Here is a 19,116-nt window from a genome sequence, read left to right on the forward strand (position 1 = left end):
GATTGTAGGGGAGGGCAGCTAGGGTAAAGTTGGTAAAACCTATGGCATAAGCACTAAGCAATATGGGATGAAATCCTGGCCCCACTGAAGTCAAAGGCAAAACTCCACTTGACTTCAGCAGCGCTAGGATTCAACCCACAGAGTTTACATGGGAAACATGGACAATAAACCCTCTGGGTGCCATTCTAATCTATGATCCATCTAAGAGAAGGATTAATCCCCCTCTCTCTAAACCAGGGGTGGCCAACCTGTGGCTCCAGAACCAGATGCGGCTCTTCAGAAGTTAATATGCAGCTCCTTGTATAGGCACCGACTCCGGGGCTGGAGCTACAGGCGACAACTTTCCAATGTGCCGGGGGGTGCTCACTGCTCAACCACAGGCCCTAAACACTAAAATGAGGCACAATTTTGCTTCACTGCCGTTTTGTAATACTAAGATAAAAATAAATCCACATACTGATGATGAAATGCATGTCGCCTTCATATCATGGATAAATACCAAGATATGCTTTTATGTCTAGCATAAGTTATCTGAATGCAAGATAAATGTAGTAATATCAGTATTACCAACCCCAAGTATTCAAAAATCATGAGACAGGTTTAAAAATAATAAATTTTGGGTCTTTTTTCATTTGTCTTCTGGTTTTTGAGGTTTTTAGTGTTCATGTTTTCATGCTTTTCTCCAGAACCACGAAGGCCAAGGGAAAAAAAAAGAAAAAAATTAAAAAAAAAAAGAGCAGAGAGATTCATAAAAATCACATGATTCAAGGTGCTGGGGCTTTCAGCAAAATGCCAAATATCATGAGGCTCATGATAAAATCTCAAGAGTTGGCAACTGTGCAAATCCCTATAATTTCTCTGTAAATGCAGAAATAGGGGTCTATAGAAATTACTCTAAATACAGTATGTACAGAATTGAACAGAGAATGATATCCTTGCTGTAAAATTCTTTAAGTGGTATACAAAAATTCTATGGTAAGGTTATCATTCTCTATTAAATTGCACAGGACTTTTTCATAAGGCATATGAGACAAAAATCCTACTAAAATCATAATTTACAGATAAAAGTGGTGAATTGTGTTCCTCTTAATCCTATCTGAATGCTGAGAATATGACAGTGAGCAAATGAGGAGTTTAAGATGATATGTGAACACTGCATTAGAGGCTTTCGCATTAGAGGGGTTAGTTATTTTTTGACTAACCTACCAGAAGAGTCTCCAATATAATAAATATTTTGATATCACAAAATATGGATCAGTTTAGGAAAAATCAAATGACTATGTTAGCTATTAATCCAGCCGCGACTGAATAGCACCCAATATGAAAATCACCCTTTAGCAGTCACTCCTTGCGCATAATTACTGAAAATGAGAAGATAAAATTTTATGAATGAATAGTTTCACATCCACATCTGTTTATTGGTAGGAAATAAAGCTTCATATGCTGCAAACAGGGCTGTCCCTGCCCTACAGGTGCACCATGCTGCTGCTTCCATTGGCAACATGGGGTGTGTGTGGGGGGAAATAGACAATAAACAAACCTGGCAAAAATAAACAAATCCCCTTCAAGATGCAGCTTCCTCCTTCTGCCTCCCACACCCCAGTAGCTGATCCCTCTCTCTGCTTCTTCACCTACGTTCTGTTGCTCTCCTGTCACCCACAAGGATTGTTCTCGCCCTCTGCCTCCCTTTGCTGCTCCTCTTTTGCCACAAAGCAGCCACTGCACACTCCTCTCCCACCTGCCCTCAACCCCAGCAGAGACTGTGGTAGAACAGGTGCTGAACTATTGATTGGGACTCACTTTGCTCTGTGTGGTAAGACTAACCCTGGCAGTGTGAGCTCAGCTGAGCCCTGATTGGTGCACTCCTTCTGGAGACTTGGCTTAATATTATTCCCCTCCAAGACCAAAGAGAACCCAGAACCCTTCTGTGTTGGTCTCTGAGGGGGAAGAAGCATGTGTGCACAAGTCTGAGTGACAGGGTACACGTGAAGGGGAACAGTTAGGATATATAATAGGAACGTCCGGAAAGTGAAAAAAAGAAAGGAGGCAGTGACCGAGAAGAAGAGAGAGAGAGGCAGGCAGAGAGACTGGTAAAAACAAAACCTGGGAAAAGTGGAATGGACAGAGGGAATCGCAGTGATGGAAAAGTATACACTAAGGGAAATTTTTCTGAGGGGAAAACAGGAAGACAAAAAGGAGGAAAAGATTCACCAAGAAAGAGTGAAGGAAAAGGGAAAAAGAAGAAACATACATACATAAAGGGGAACAAGTGAATCTAAAACCACAATCAGAGAAATATTAATGGGAAAATGTCAAATAACCCTATAAAACTTGGGGTGGGATTCAAGAGATGGATTAGTGGAGGGTGGGGAAAGAGAGGTGAACACACAGAGCAGCAAAATGCCTAGGGTCAGCCCTGACAGTAACGGCTAAATGAAACCTTTTGCTAATGTAGGGGCTGTTACTCTGTAGCAAGAAGTTGCAGCGTTCAGTAACAATTACCTACAACAGCAGCAAATGGGGCATCCATCTTCAACAGTCATGAATCATTGTGTCCATGAAACTTCTATAATATTCTCTAAGTCTGAACACTGCTTTGAGGTAATTCAGACAATAAACTACATGTGTTTAAGAACATAAGAATGGTCATACTGGGTCAGACCAAGGGTCCATCCAGCCCAATATCCTGTCTACCAACAGTGGCCACTGCCAGGTGCCCCAGAGGGAGTGAACTTAATAGGTAATGATCAAGTGATCTCTCTCCTGCCATCCATCTCCACTCTCTGACAAACAGAGGCTAGGGACACCATTCCTTACCCATCCTGGCTAATAGCCATTAATGGACTTAACCTCCATTAATTTATCTAGTTCTCTTTTAAACCCTGTTATAGTCCCAGCCTTCACAACCTCCTCAGGCAAGGAGTTCCACAAGTTGACTGTGCGCTATGTGAAGAACTTCCTTTTATTTGTTTTAAACCTGCTGCCCATTAATTTCATTTGCTGTCCCCTAGTTCTTTTATGGGAACAAGTAAATAACTTTTCCTTATTGGCTTTCTCCACACCACTCATGATTTTATATACCTCTATCATATCCCCCCTTAGTCTCCTCTTTTCCAAGCTGAAAAGTCCTAGCCTCTTTAATCTCTTCTCATACGGGACCCGTTCCAAACCCCTAATCATTTTAGTTGCCCTTCTCTGAACCTTTTCTAATGCCAGTATATCTTTTTTTGAGATGAGACGACCACATCTGGATGCAGTATTCAAGATGTGGGTGTACCATGGATTTATATAAGGGCAATAAGATATTCTCCGTCTTAGTCTCTATCCCTTTTTTTAATGATTTCTAACATCCTGTTTGCTTTCTTGACTGCTGCTGCACACTGAGTGGACGTCTTCAGAGAACTATCCACGATGACTCCAAGATCCCTTTCCTGATTAGTTGTAGCTAAATTAGCCCCCATCGTATTGTATGTACAGTTGGGGTTATTTTTTCCAATGTGCATTACTTTACATTTATCCACATTAAATTTCATTTGCCATTTTGTTGCCCAAGCACTTAGTTTTGTGAGATCTTTTTGAAGTTCTTCACAGTCTGCTTTGGTCTTAACTACCTTGAGCAGTTTACTATCATCTGTAAACTTTGCCACCTCACTGTTTATCCCTTTCTCCAGTTTATGAATAAGTTGAATAGGATTGGTCCTAGGACTGACCCTTGGGGAACACCACTAGTTACCCCTCTCCATTCTGAAAAATTATCCATTTATTTCTACGTTTTGTTCGCTGTCTTTTAACCAGTTCTCAATCCATGAAAGGATCTTCGCTCTTATCCCATGACAACTTAATTTACATAAGATCCTTTGGTGAGGGACCTTGTCAAAGGCTTTCTGGAAATCTAAGTACACTATGTCCACTGGATCCCCCTTGTCCACATGTTTGTTGACCTCCTTCAAAAAACTCTAATAGATTAGGAAGACACGATTTCCCTTTACAGAAACCATGTTGACTTTTGCCCAACAATTTATGTTCTTCTATGTGTCTGACAATTTTATTCTTTACTCTTGTTTCAACTAATTTGCCCAGTACTGACGTTAGACTTACCAGTCTGTAATTGCCGGGATCACCTCTAGAGCCCTTTTTAAATATTGGCGTTACATTAGCTATCTTCCAGTCATTGGGTACAGAAGCTGATTTAAAGGACAGGTTACAAACCATAGTTAATAGTTCCACAATTTCACATTTGAGTTCTTTCAGAACTCTTGGGTGAATACCATCTGGTCCCAGTGAATTAATTAATAAGAATTAATTAATAAGAATTAATTCAATCCACTGGCATGCACTCTCTCTCTTTGTCACTGAATAAATGATTTTTTTAAAACATTTCAGAACATCCTAATGAAGACAATAGGAATTTTGCCTGAAAAAGGTCTTCAGGATTTAACTTTTGATTTTAGCTCTTATGCAGTTCCAATGGAAATAAACTGAAATTAAAACAAATGTAAAATATATAGCTATGTCTGAGCCTGTTTAAGTTTTGTCATATAGGGCCTGTCCAGGCCTATATAGAATAGGGAATCCTAAGGATAACAAATTAATTACCTTCTGCAGCCGTGGCTGGCCGCCCAAAATTACAATGTTCTTCTTGCACATAAAGGGTAAAAATAAGAACAAGACTATATATATATATATATATATATATATATAAAATAGGCCTGATTAGGTATATCTAATTTATATCAGTGAGAGAGGAGAATCAGGCAAGATATCTTATAAAATAAGAGATCACAGTTTTAACAGTATGATATATAACACGGGACACACAGTTTACTTTGAAACTTTCCAGTGATTACAAATCACATTCATACCTTGCAGGCTAACTCTGGAGACTGGTGGCTGACTCGCTGCTGGAGACCTCCTGTGGAGGAATAAAGAATAAAACATTTATACAGTATTATCATTAAACAATGTGGTTTGCCTTCTTCTTCAGGTATGAAATACCTTTCATGCTCATTAGAATCCCAAAACACTGCAAAGTGAAATTAGTGGTTGATGAAGAATTTGGAATCTCTCTCTTTTTAGTTTTAAAAAATCCACACATCTCATGCCTTCCAGCTACACATACATAAATTATGAACAGAACATACACCAGTTAGCTACAAAAAGATCAGTACCATCATCCCACACTACCTTTGCCACAATCATCCCACTAGCTCAGAAATGCCCTGAAGGTCAGAAAACTCGGGTTCTCTCCAAGAAATGGGGGCACAGAACTCCTGAATCAAGATCTGTCTCTTGGGAAATACAAGCCTTATATGGCTTTAAAGATTACTTTCCACACCTTAAACTCCACCTGGAAGCAAATAAGGAGACAGTGCTGTCTTCGGAGCACTAGTGTCAGGGCCGGCTCTGGCTTTTTTGCCACCCCAAGCAAAAAAAAAAAAAAAAAAAAAAAGCGCGGGGGGCGGGGGGGGGGGGGGAAGAAAAAAAAAAAAAACCCGTGGGGTGGCCGGAGCGCAGGTGCAGGGGGACTCCCTGCGCTGGAGACGTGCCCCAGATAGCGGGGGGGAGGGGGAGGGAAAGGGGGAGAGAGAGAAGGGGGGCAGCCAGGGCTTCAGCGGGGCGCTCGCCCTGCGGCCCTGACTGCCGCACCACCTGCCGGGAGGGCTCCGCGCCGCTTCAGTCGGCAGGGAGGGAAGGACACGGGCTGCTCTGCCGGGCTTGCTACAGACTTGGCACCGGCTGGGGCAGACAAAGCGCGCAGCCCACTCCCAGCAGGGCGCTCCCCTCCTCCACGCTGCCACCCTCTACAGGGCGGCCGGATCGGCGAACCCGGATCAGCGAACAAAAAAAAAAGCGGCCGTGTCGCCCTAGGATTGGGCGGAATGCCGCCCTGTAGAATCCGCCACCCCAAGCACGAGTTTGCTCGGCTGGTGCCTGGAGCTGGCCCAGACTAGTGTAGTGAGCTCCCTGAAGCTAAAAACACAAGTGAGCTGCTTCATTCAGCTGCAGTTATAGCTTCAAGCTCCCCAAGTAGGGCATCTTACTGTAATCCAATCTGCAGGTCAAAAAGATCTAGGTAACTCTGGAGGTCGCGAAGAGCTAGATGACCTGGCAAGGTTCACATTAGAGCGAAATGGTGTGATCTTTTTCCAAAGTATACATGGGCTACGTCTACACTACGGGGCGGGGGGGGGGGGATCGATTTCAGAGACGCAAATTCAGCTACGGGAATAGCGTAGCTGAATTCGACGTATCTGATCTGACTTACCCCGCTGTGAGGATGGCGGCAAATCGACCGCCGCGGCTCCCCCGTCAACGGCGCTTACTCCTACCTGGGCTGGTGGAGTACGCGCGTCGATTTGGGGATCGATTATCGTGTCCCGACGAGACGCGATTAATTGATCCCCAAGAGATCGATTTCCACCTGCCGATCCGGGCGGGTAGTGAAGACAAGCCCATGGAAAGAGTCATTTTTAGCCAATGTCACCTAGTACTCCAGAGGCAAGGAGGGACCAAATTAATTCCTACAACCAGAATTTCCAGAAGGGCTCAGCACCCACAAAACAGAGTCAGATTTTCAAGAGCTCAGCTCCCCTGTGGGGAATTTAAATATGCAACTAGACTCTCAGAAGAGTTCAGCATTTTGGGGAGTATGTTGGATGCTGAATTATTTTGAAAATCTGCTCCCAACTGTCGGTACTGAGCACTTGAAAATCTGACTCCTGAGTTCATTGGAAAATCTGCCCCCAAATCACAACCCTCTTTGAAAAGGGGTAAATTCCTGTTAATTAAGGGGACAGTCACTATCCCTGCAAAATCATCATAATTCTGCTTCCCCGTGTAACCGGCACAACTCCATGTTATTTTCGTCCTGGCCTCTATCACAACCTAGTGGTGGAAAGGCAAACCACCTAAGTTTGATGAAAAAGAGACCTACAGCTCTGTAATACTGACCCATCCCGGATATAGAATTCAAGTTTATACTACAAAGGATCTGGATGCATTCTGCCTATGTCCCGTTTTGTGCAGTTGTTTGGAAACAATGCAGGAAGTACACAGGTCCTGAGAAGTGAACACACACAGCCACCAATTTGGAGTGTTTGATATATAATGTTTTAAGCGAAGGCGTTCTATTTTAGCTGTGCAAATAATGATTTTCCATGGTTTATAACAGACCAGTCTGTATTCACAGGAACAAGGAAAGACACCTCTCGGACTTCAAGGTTACCACCCCTGCCAAACTGCAGATTGCGACTCCCAACCTTTGAGACGCTACAGCTGTTCAAAAAATGATCTGAAACCTTTTTTTAAAACCTAACCAGAACTATCGATTTTTAACTACCCTCCCTCTGGAAAATGGCTTGTTTAAAAACTTTAAAAACTTAAAAAAAAAAAAAAAATACCACCGAGGCAGACAAAGCATGGAAAATTTTACTCTGGAAGATTAAAGTTTTCAAAGTTATATGCAAATGAAAGTGGGACATTTTGTCAGAAAATGTTAGAGAAACTTAATAGGTGTCACCTAAAACAGACAATGTCAAGAGCAAAATTCCAAGGACCTACCAGATAGTACTTTTCAACGATAACCCTGACTAACCCAGAAGTGATATTAATGGTGACTTCATATGAAGTGGCTATTTCAAAGCAGAACACAGAAACAAATGATCACTATAACTGTGGCAATATAAAAGGCTAAGCAAGATAGAAAATGTTCAGGACAAGGGAGTTAAAAGAACATTTTACTTGTTTCCAATGCTTTCTACTCCACATCAGAAAAAAAAAAATCTTAAAATGAAAATGAACATGCTGAGCACTTTAGATTTAAAATTAAGTTTATTGTACGCACTACTCTGGATTTTACTTGTAAACATATTTTCATCTTATATTATGTATCGTTTTCAGTCATGTACTAATGAAACTGCCTCTCTAGCTCGTGTGTGTGTGTGTGTGTGTGTGTGTATAGAGAAGCAGTTTCTTTAATAAATGACTGAAAATGATATTGGTCGGTCCTACAGATTAGTCAAATGTGACTAATGGGTCTGGTCTGAAACAGCATATTGTGCTTCTAATAAAAGGCTGGGAAATCCAGAATGGCAAACTGAATGATAACTCATCTTTTTAAAATGCTAGTTTATAAATATTATTTCTTCCTCCCCTCCTAGTTAACCTTTTTTTCTGTTTATCATGCCAGGTAGGGTTACTAAGTTAGGGGCAGCATTGCAGACAGATGAAGAGTTAGCTCAGTCAGGGGCAGAGAGTAGGTGGGATCAGAGGTCAGTCCCAGGAGCACTTTCCAGTGCATGGTTCTCTCTTTCTGAAGACACTAGTGTGCAGCATCACTTCCTCTTGCTCCCCAGACTGTCCCACAAATCACTCAAGTCCATTAGTTGCCCCTTCACAATTGCTCACCATCACTCAGCATTCCCCTCTGTCCCCAATTATATCCAGCCCCTCTCTCTCTGGAGATTCTGCCCCACCAGGAACCAGTGGGTTCTTCTCTCCCACTCTCCTTGAGGCCAGGAGCTTTCTCCTCTTCCTCCTCAAGGCTGGCACTCTGGGAAAAGGCTTGTTCTTTGCCTCCTGGGCAGGGGAAAAGGAAAGGAGAGGAGGGCCTGGGATCAGCCTGTGATAGCCTAGAATGCAGGTCCCAGAGCTCAGGCTCCTCACTGTACAGACTTCCCCCTCCTCTCAAAGACCAAGCTCTTCCCAGGGGCAGCATTAAATAATGGATCGGTTCAAGGTAGGATGGGGAGAGAAAAACAGTCCCCTGTGCTGGAAGAATCACACTGGTGCTCTCTGCTGTTGCTGTTGGAAATAACAGGCAGAAGCTTAAAAAAAAAAAAAAAAAAAAGAGGTAGGCTCTGCAGGCTTACTGGGATATCTTTCTAGGCTCTGTCTCTCCTTTCCTGGGAATTGCTCTATCTTCAGCCACTCTGTGCCCTCGCTCCAGCCTGACCAAAGAGCAGCAGTACTTTTCTGCCTTCCCCCTACTTCCCTACTGGAACGGACAGTTAATATTGTTTGGGCTGCTCCGCTCCTGAATCCCTTCTTCTCCCTCTTAAAGCAGAAGTGGCTCCTGGGCTGCTTTGTTCCAAGGCTGTTCTCTTCACACACACACACACACACACACACACACACAGGGCCATCAGCTCCAGCTGCTCCATCACCTGATCCCATTCAGCTCAGCTCAGGTTTTAATTCCTACTCTCCCTGAGAGCCAATACGTTGTTTTCAGATGAAGAGAGGCAGTGATGGCAGGCAGGCAGGTTTGGGAAAGGGGAAGAAATGAAAATAAAAGGGAAGGAATCAACTGATCTGCAAGAATGGATGGAGAAGGAATGACCAAGGATGGGACACAAAGAAGAGGAACAGAACTTCCAAAGGTGCTGATAAGCTTTCTATTTGCATTCCGATTTTAGAGACTTATCTGCACCAGATAGGAGAATTCTTTGCATTTTGTTCACCATTAATTATAATCAGATTTTCTGGTTTTCAAATATCAATATTCATATACAATCAATACTAGGAAATGTAAATGCCATAATAAAATATATCCCCAAATGTACTGCCAGTAATTTTATCATCCTGAGATTTATAATTTGTACAATTTTATTTGACATAAATTACAGTGAAGTTCGCCATCTAGTAGCTAAGTTTTGAAGTACCATACAAATGAGCTAACGGGTAATTTTCTAAATGTTAGTATTTAATGCAGAGGCATGAGTATGTTCTCTCACAATGGGCCAATTTTCCACACTAATGTTCATTTTTGTATATGCACTGAATAACAAGCACAGATATTAGTAGTTAGACATATTAGTAGTAGTAATTATGTTTATTACAGTAATGCCTGGGGACCAACCAAGAATTTGGGTCCCCCTGCACCAGGCAAAGAGTAATAGACAGTCCTGGACCAAAAAGGTTATGATCTAAATATGAATATTTTTCTTGAAGTTCATCCCATGGACAAAACTACAGTCACAGTTCTTAGCAGGTGGAAAATTGTGCCTGAACAAATAGAAACTGGATTGAATTCAGATTGAAAATATGGCCCAACATGTATATATTGTACTTAAAAACAAATGTAATTAAAAGCAGAAAGCTTACTTGTTTGATGTTCCTTGCAAATTTGTCAATAAAGTAAAGTTATTTCTCACACTTCGTAAACTTGCCAAGACCTAAAGTAAACAAAAACATATACTATTAAAATTTTTTTTTACAAACGTGCAAATTTTCAATATATATATTAATATAGGAGCAAAGATGCTGAAGGACAACTTTCTATTCCATTCAATTTATCAATGTATAGTATAAACATAGAGACTATTTGAAATTTACCTGTGCAAAAGGTGTAACAATCAAGTCATCTCCATGTCTAAAATAAATGAAAAAAAAGTGTGAATCATATGTTAGAGAATAATTATCAGTATTTTAGTACAGTACATACACATACTCATCAAATTATATGATATAAATATTCTGCACAGAATGTAATCACTAATGTACAGTCAGCCAAACCAAGCATTATGCTAGCCTTTTATTTTATGCTGCAACTTTTGCTTGCTAGCAAATGGATGTATCTACTAAAGTGGGTGGGCATCCATTCAGTGCACACAAACACAATATATGCATATTCAACTTGGGAAGCTGGGTACTCAACTGCCTGACTTGTGTAAGCAAAACTCAAGGCTGGAACTAAAAACTGGCTCCTTAATATTTATGAGCAAATATAAATATTTATATCAAATACAGTTTAATTTCAAATTGGAAAAAGAGCATTTTACAATGCAATGTTTTCTCATATAGCCCCACTATTCAAAAATAAATCTTTACTACACATACTGTTTCTTTAAATTACATAAAAGGTTGCTCCTGATGGAAAGGTCCCCTAGTCACAGTGCATGTTCATAGACAAAAAACAACTGAAGCTGGAACAACTGCTCAGTTTTGGTAACACAAGGCAATAAATGCCAGGAAATTCAAGGTTAAGGTGGCTCACTCATACTGTGATGGAAAAAAAAGCATAACAGTCTGAGTAAAGGTCATCTTTGAATTTCCTGGCTTTTGTTGATTCGTGTCACAGCCTTTAATGTTATTTAAACATTGTTTCTTGTTTGTGGATTTTCATCATAGAAGATTAGAGAATATGTACTGTGCAAAATGCATTACTATCTTTGGTGGGGGGGGGAGGGGGTTGGTAAATATTATGTATTTGTATTTATAATCAACTAAATATGTACTGAGCATTTTATCCAGTTGAGTACATATCATACCACGCTTTTTATAGTACACATACTTTAGTATGCAGATTTGCATTGATTGACCTTAGCCATTACAACAAATCCTTTTGCTTCAGCAGATAATTATAATTTTTGTCAAATGTAAAACATATTATTAGCTTATAATATATTATTTACATAATTTAGAGATGTTACAGTCTCTTATGTAAATATTTGCTAAATGCTAACTATAGCTAGAGATTTTTTGGTAGGTATTTCTCATGATAGCTGGGCCATCTTGCTAACTTTTAGATTTCTATTACACTATAAAATATTTATAATTCATATAATAATCTATTTAACTTTGTTTTTAGAGAAAAAAGACAGATTTTGAATTTAATGGAGAATAAGTACTGTTCTTAATTTGTAAATTTATTTGCTCTCACATTAAGAGCCCATGCCTGACATTTTGAATTTATACATGTTCCTGATAACACCACATATAGCCAACGTTCTTATTTTCTGAGGTCATGGCATTTATACATAACTTCCTGTGTGTGCATTAATACCAATATTTTAGGACTGAATAGGGCTTAATTCTGCTCTAAAATAGGCAATAGGTTAATATTTAGAAATGAAATAAAGGCCCAATCCCTTTAATTAATTTTGAAACTTTTGTGTCTAAGGTTTATATAGCCCCACCGCTAGTAATTACTATGGTACTCCACAAGGCCCTTTAGAAATGCTTATAAAAATCCTATAAGCTTCCATTAAATTGCTACAGAAGTCTGAGAGATCCTTCACACTCATGAAAAACAAAAACACACTATAATCCATTATACTTTACCTATTTACTGTCTCCCATTTCTAATTATGAGACCATTTCTTATGAAAACACCACCTATTTTATAAATTAATGCCAACTGGTAACTGGATATAGACACTGTGTGCAAGGTCAGCAGATCCAATCTCGTCTTCAATAACCACCATTGAGTGGTTGCTTAACTGACCCATGAAATGAGTTCACGGTCTCAAACAGGAGTTCTATCATAAAACCTGCCCTCACGGTTGGCACTAGTTAGCACAGCCTTGGTAGTCTCTGTAACGAGACTAAAAACTGATTAGACATGAAGAATGAACTACCCTCCAGTAGCTGAGCTGCCTTGAGACAGTTCCTGCTGAGGAGAGCTGCATGGGGAAACAGACTGCAGCAGCCTCTTGCTCCATCTGATCTATAGAAAGAATCTTCAATTTCTGGCACCTTTCCCCAGAATTAAATTCACTTGAAAAATTCTCAGTTTTCCCCTCCATAAAACGTTATGAATATTGATGCCTTTGCCCAATAAGAGGCATTCAGTTGCTGGAATATAATTACTGGCACATAGATTTGGTTACCTGCCTTCATTTAAAAGCATGGAAAGTGTGTCTAATGAGGCCAATTTCTCCACTCTCATGTGGTCTCCTACCAAGCCACCAAGAAAAAGCCAACAGAAAAATGTTAAAATGTGCACTTTTAACTAAAAGACCCCAAATCAAGTAAACCTATTTAATCTACATGACATATTTTTTTTACCAATCCTGTCTATCCATCCATCTATACATGTTTTCTAACATGGTCTTCACTGTATTATATTAACCATACATTACAAAAAAATAAAGTATCATATCAAAACATAAGAATATATTTGAAATATAAGGTAAGTGATTTAGGTAATTTGGCTGAAAATAACAATGAACCTCATCTATTAAAAAAAGAACCAATTTTCATACAAGTAACATGTAAAGGGACTACAACAACAACGCTATTTCAGAACATTGATTTGCAATGCTCTTTTACTAGCTGGGAAACATTTATTTAATAGGCTAAAACATTGAGCCTTGTGCGCACATAGCTGGGGGTCATGAGCTCCTGATTTGGCCTGGGTTGTTTAATAAAAACCACTTTGCCTCAGGTTCTCCCTCTATAAAATACATAATTACCTCTTTGAGGTATTATGAAGATTACAGAGATGTTTGTAAAGTGCTTGGTCTCATTACTGTGATGAATGATGTAAATTGGATTCATACTCACTGTTCACTTGGAAGAGAGGAGTTCCTGGACATAGTCTTTGGTGATAAGTCATAGTCACTGTCTGATCTGTAAAGAAATGACTCCCGGCGCTGGCTGTGGCCTGGAAAAGTGGTATGCAATACAAGTCCTGAAGAAGAGCTGGCCTGGGGGTCCAATGGGCTGCGACCTGGTGACGGGCCATTTTCCACATCAAAGCTATGAACAAAACACATTGTTTCATGCACATTTGCTGATGTGTATTTTCAGAGCATAGCATAAAACTTTCAAATACAGGAGGCAGAGTTTTGCATTTATTTTTGAGGTTTCAACCTGTGGCAAGGCCTTCTCTCTCCAGCACAGACAGGGTGACCAGACATCAAACGTGAAAAAAATCAGGACACGGGGTGGGGGTAATAGGAGCCTATATAAGAAAAAGACCCCAAAATTGGGACTGTCCCTATAAAATCGGGACATCTGGTCACCCTAAGCACAGATGTATTAAAGAAAGCAAGAGGACACAGGAATACATCCTGTCCTGCATCAGCAGAAGGGCTCCCAAACTCTCTGAGTGGCTGCTATTGCTCCAGCCCTCCAAATTCACTCACAAATACACTTTTGCTGATATAGGGCAGGATTTTGCCCTAAGTTAACATAGCTCCTTCCTGTACTGTACATATTTTCTCTTCCTCCTGTCTGAACTTTGCTGAGCTCAACATACCATACAGAGCTGCTAGGTTACTTCTCCAGGCCCCGTGGTTTTCCTCTACCCTCTCTCCAGGGTTGTGATAAAGGTCAACTCCCTTTTACTAATCTCGATTAGCTGAGCCCCAGTGACGATCCTCACAATGTTAGCATAGAATAATGTAATGTAGATGAAATGCACACAATCCAGTAGACATCCTTGAACAGCATTACTGAACCAACTAGCCCAGGCCCAGCTTTAATAGCCGTGTCTAGTATGAAAGATGATATAACAGACAGTTTTTTAACACAGATACACATAAAATAGTTGACTTCAGAATGGTACAAAGTTTACTGTTAGGAAATAAGTACCAGGAAAGCCTGAAATAGCTGAATACCAATCCCACCATACTCATTTGAAGGTACAAATATGGGGAAGGACTTGAAGAACTATGCTATCCATATGCAGTGTAATATTTCCCTTTAGAATGCATGCAGCTCAGCTCAGCAACTATAATCCGCACTGCAGCCAACCACAGACATCAGTCAAGGTTACGCATCCTCAACAATTCGGGAAGTCAGGTCACTTATTTAGGTGCCTAATTTCAGGCAACCAAGTTTGAAGATTGTGGCCTGCACTTTCAAATACATTTCACAGCTTAACCATTGTGAGAAATACTTCTTTAGCTCATCCACTTTCAAACTGCTAGGTTGAGCAAAATGGAGTTTGTTGTTTATTTAAAATCTTCTGTCACCGTTTCCATTATACACCCACTCTCTTATGGGTTTATAACTTGGCTGTTGCAGCATGTGGTAGAAGTCACTTTGGACATTTTAGTAGGAGACACCCCTCATAAGCTCCCAAAATAACCAGGTCAGCCTGTTTTGGTTGGGTTTTTTGGAACCCATGTGACTGATGTAAATACCATCTGTGCTGCAATATCCAAGCAAAACCAAAATGAATTAAGGATAAATTCAGACTGTATTTTCTTGCTTTTTTAGGTTTATGTCAAACCCTGATTGTTATTATACATGGCTAAATTGTGTTCCCCTTATATGCAAATAGTCCCATTGAAATCAATGGCTGTGACTATGATTTGAGATAAAGTAACGTTACTGTTTATTAATGCGGGTGTGCGTTTGGGGTCTATATATATTTTTTATTTGCAGTGTTGATTTTGGCTACTTTAGTGTCCTGCAACTTCGTAGATCATTCTTTTCTAAAGGTTTACTTAAATTGTGACTGCAGAAATTTGAGTAGACATCAGTCGTTCCATTAGCAATGAAATAAACACAAACATTACAATAAATATGTATAACACCTTTGTGGAGCCATCTCATTTCTTGTTTGTATTCCCATATGGCATGTAACCATAGAAAACTCAAGTGCTCACCACATCGCTGCTATGCACAACTGAAACAGGAATCATGAATAGGAAGTAATAATGGGTGCATGTAACTGATCCCATAGTTAGGGCTACCATATGTCCGGATTTCCCCGGACATGTCCGGCTTTCCCCGGACATGTCCGGCTTTTTGGTCTATAAATAGCCGTCCGGGGGGGATTTCTAAAAATCTAAAAATGTCCGGGATTTCCCCCCGGTCGTCTATTTATAGACAGGCAGCCAAAGCCCCTTCCCTGCTCCCCCCATCCCCTGTAGCCCCTGCAGCCTTACCACGCCGTCCGGCCCCACAGCTGTCTTCCCCCTCCTCCCCTCCCCTGAATGCTCCGCCCCCCTGCTCCTCCCCCTCCCCCGCTTCCCGCAAATCAGATCTTCGCGGGAAGTCTGAAAAGAAGCAGGAGCAGGTGGGCGGCAGCAGCAGGTAAGCTGGGGCGGGGGGTGGGGGAGAAGAGGAGAGCTCCGGGGAGGCGCAGCCCTGGCCGAGCGGCTCCCTCCAGCCCAGGCTGAGCGGTGTCCGGCCGCCCCAGCGGCTCCAGCCCTGGCCCCAGCCGAGCGTGCTGGCCCGGCCCCGGACGAGCACCCCCGGCTCCAGCCGCTCCGGCTCAGGCCCCAGGGCGGCGGCCCCGGTTCCGGCCGAGCGCGCCGGCCCAACCCCGGCTGAGCACCTCCGGCCCGGCCCCAAGCCCCTTTCTGGTTTTTCAGTATTTATTTCATAAAACTGATTCTTGAAAAGTTTGATCAGTGTTTATAATTGGTGTTCAAATTTAAACTAAAAAAGTGATATCTCCAATTGTAAGCTATAATATTGTAGACAGAATAATTGTAGGCCAATCTGGTCCACCAAGCCACTACTCTCTCCTCATTCAGGAAGTGAGTAAACAACAATAATAATTGTTTTAAAAAATCCAAAACGTTTATTTTAACCACCTTGCCTGAGTACCTGGAGGATTTCCTTACTGTAATCCCGGTCCTCCTCCTCCTTCCCTTTAGCTGGCTGCTACCTACACTTGTCCTATCTAAGGATGGACTGTAAGTTCTTTTGGGGGCGGAGCTCCTTTATCTATTTGTCTTGTAAAATGCACAACATGCTCTTGACATCTGTAAAAATAAATAAATAGTAAGCGAGGCATTGCTGAGCTACTACACAGGAAGGCTGATCAGATGTGCCAACCTGTTATACAACAGGGCATGAGGTCACTGTTAAGGTTGTACATTAGAGTGAGAGTTGGATGAAGTTTAGGGTGAGTATTTCTTTTCGTGACTGTTGAAGTTGGAAGTGAAACCCTTATAGGCTGTGTGGGTGCATCACTGACAGCATTGCAGGCAATGCGAAGGTGGCAAGGAACACAGGAGACTTTTCCCTTCACTTCTTATTTTAAGGTTTTATTAAACATGTTATTTCCTCTGTCTGGAGGGTTTGAGTTATGCCTGAAAGCAAACTTAATTTCCAGCAAATGAGGAGAGGCATTGCTGAGATACGACACAGGAAGGTTGGTAAAGTATGCAAGAAAGATAGCAAAGCTACAGATGTCTAAGGGACCTGAGGGTTTAAAAAAAAGGCTTTTTGAAGAAAATCAGTGACTATGGTTTTAATATTTTCTCTCTTTGTGAACTAAGTTATGCATTTGGAAGCATCACCCTTATGAACTGTATGGAGATTTTTTTTTGAGCAGATAGATATGCAAAGAAATCCCAGTGCAAGCCAGGCTACTTGAGAGGTCTTGCAGAGAGAGAATGAGAATCTCACAGTACAGAAATGAACTGTTATTAGAGACATGATGATCAGGATCAACCAAAAAATTCAGGATCTCAACAACCTCCCCCCAAACTTGCTACTGCCCTATTTCCATTATGGGCTGAACAAAAACTACAGATCCAAGCATCCTCAAGCTTTTAGGCAAGCCAGATTCAGATCTGGACGTCTGCTTAGATCTGAACTTTGTGGCTTTGGCCTTTTTCTAATTGCTATGATACTCAGATCATTCCAACAGCTGAGCAAAAGCACAGAGAGTTACTGTGGTGACACATACTACCGTCCCCTTCCAAACACCAGGCACCAAGCATATACTTAGTGTTACTTTTTGCACAAACACTTCAGCCGCTCATAGATTAAAATTAGAATTCTTTTTCTTGACAAGCAATGAGTCACAATGTTACCCCCAAGCTGTTATCTAACAGAATATCGTGTGACTACAGCAACTCGCCTTGAAACAGCAGTAACAGCCAAAGCATCAGAAGTATATGCTGCCTACTCTAGTGTGGCAATTCGTGCCAGAAACATTTTTGAAGAACTGTTTATTTAATATACACCTCTACCCCAATATAACGCGACCCGATATAACACGAATTCGGATGTAACACGGTAAAGCAGTGCTCCGTGGGGGGGGGCAGGGCTGCGCACTCCGGCAGATCAAAGCAAGTTCGATATAATGCAGTTTCACCTATAACGCGGTAAGCTTTTTTGGCTCCCGAGGACAGCGTTATATCGAGGTAGAGGTGTACCAAATATCATGTATGTATTCATAAAAGAACAACTGATAAAGTACCAGTAGCAATACATTGTGCATGGAGAACTGGGCAGGTGAAGCATAAATGTACCATTATGTACATTTGTATTTGGGTTCAGATTTTTCACAGTTTTAATGCTTCTAGAAACCACATATTGGACTGGAAAAATACAAGACCAGATCTTCTTCTAACCTTTCAGTTCCTTGAAGCTGGATATGCAACAAGTTATTTAGCTCAAGATTTATTCTGGCAAGTAAATGACTCCTTAAGGCATTACAAAATGACAAACACAAAGAACAATATTAAGATATGTGATGTGGTTAAGGTTCCTGTGAAAGCCAAACTCACAGAACTAGTTTATACAGTATGCAATGAAGGAGATTCCTATAATCACCATGCTATATTATGGCACTTAACAATATAATAGCTTAAGTACATCTACAAAATGATATATAGCTGAATAAATATCAGAGTTTTCTTTTATGAATGACTCAGATATCCTTATTTGTGCACAGAAAATCAACAGAAAAAGCGCAGCTCAATAACAATGGTATTTACAGACATCTAGTTAAAAGACACACATACCCTAATTGTAAAATTTGATCATAGAGGGCTCTTCAATCTAGCAGACAAAGATATAACAAGATCCAGTAGCTGGAAGTTGAAGCTAGCCAAAGTCATAAGAACGGCCCTACTGGTTCAGACCAAAGATCCATCTAGCCCAGTATCCTGTTTTCTGACAGTGGCCAGTGCCAGGTGCCCCAGAAGGAATGAACAGAACAGGTAATCATTGAGAGATCCATCCCCTGTCGCTCATTCCCAGCTTCTGGCAAAGAGTTTAGAAAGACAACAAAATAAAATGGAGACTGAAGTCTCTACTAGGGTAATACTCTGGTGCGTGGATTATGTTCACATAAATGTGCATTTTGGCACTTGCACTTAAAATAGAGAGACAAGACCCCATCACCATTGTGTCCATGCACAAGTTGGTCCAGTCAGGTTCCACAGTGATGTCTTATAGGTATCAAACCTTCCTCACAAAGACCCTGGGGATGGGGATGTCCTGCTAACTCTGGGGCACTCAGCGCTCAATGTGCTGCCATCACAGATGTCACAAACCTAACTCTGGTCCCACCACACACGCTGCATTGTAACAGGCCTGGGACCCCCACCTCCCCACGAAACACTTGTGACATCCTCCCAAGTTAGGACCCGCCCCCAACACACACACACACACACACACACACACACACACACA

The 19,116-nt window shown here is 41.2% G+C and overlaps 1 protein-coding gene across 2 annotated transcripts in view; it reads right to left on the reverse strand.

The window, feature by feature from the left end:
- Positions 1-19,116, reverse strand: part of LOC112115931 (cAMP-specific 3',5'-cyclic phosphodiesterase 4B) — a 395,215-nt gene that overhangs the window by 77,886 nt on the left and 298,213 nt on the right. For both annotated transcript variants that reach the window (XM_024213161.2, XM_024213162.2), the window contains 4 exons: positions 13,288-13,482; positions 10,336-10,372; positions 10,105-10,175; positions 4,863-4,912 (listed from right to left, as the gene is read on the reverse strand). In XM_024213161.2, the coding sequence (XP_024068929.2) occupies positions 4,863-4,912; positions 10,105-10,175; positions 10,336-10,372; positions 13,288-13,482 (353 nt within the window). The remainder of the gene's footprint in view (positions 1-4,862; positions 4,913-10,104; positions 10,176-10,335; positions 10,373-13,287; positions 13,483-19,116) is intronic.

This window comes from Terrapene carolina, unplaced genomic scaffold (assembly GCF_002925995.2).
Source record: "Terrapene carolina triunguis isolate 2854851 unplaced genomic scaffold, T_m_triunguis-2.0 Scaffold211, whole genome shotgun sequence".
Classification (NCBI taxonomy): Eukaryota; Metazoa; Chordata; order Testudines; family Emydidae; genus Terrapene; species Terrapene triunguis.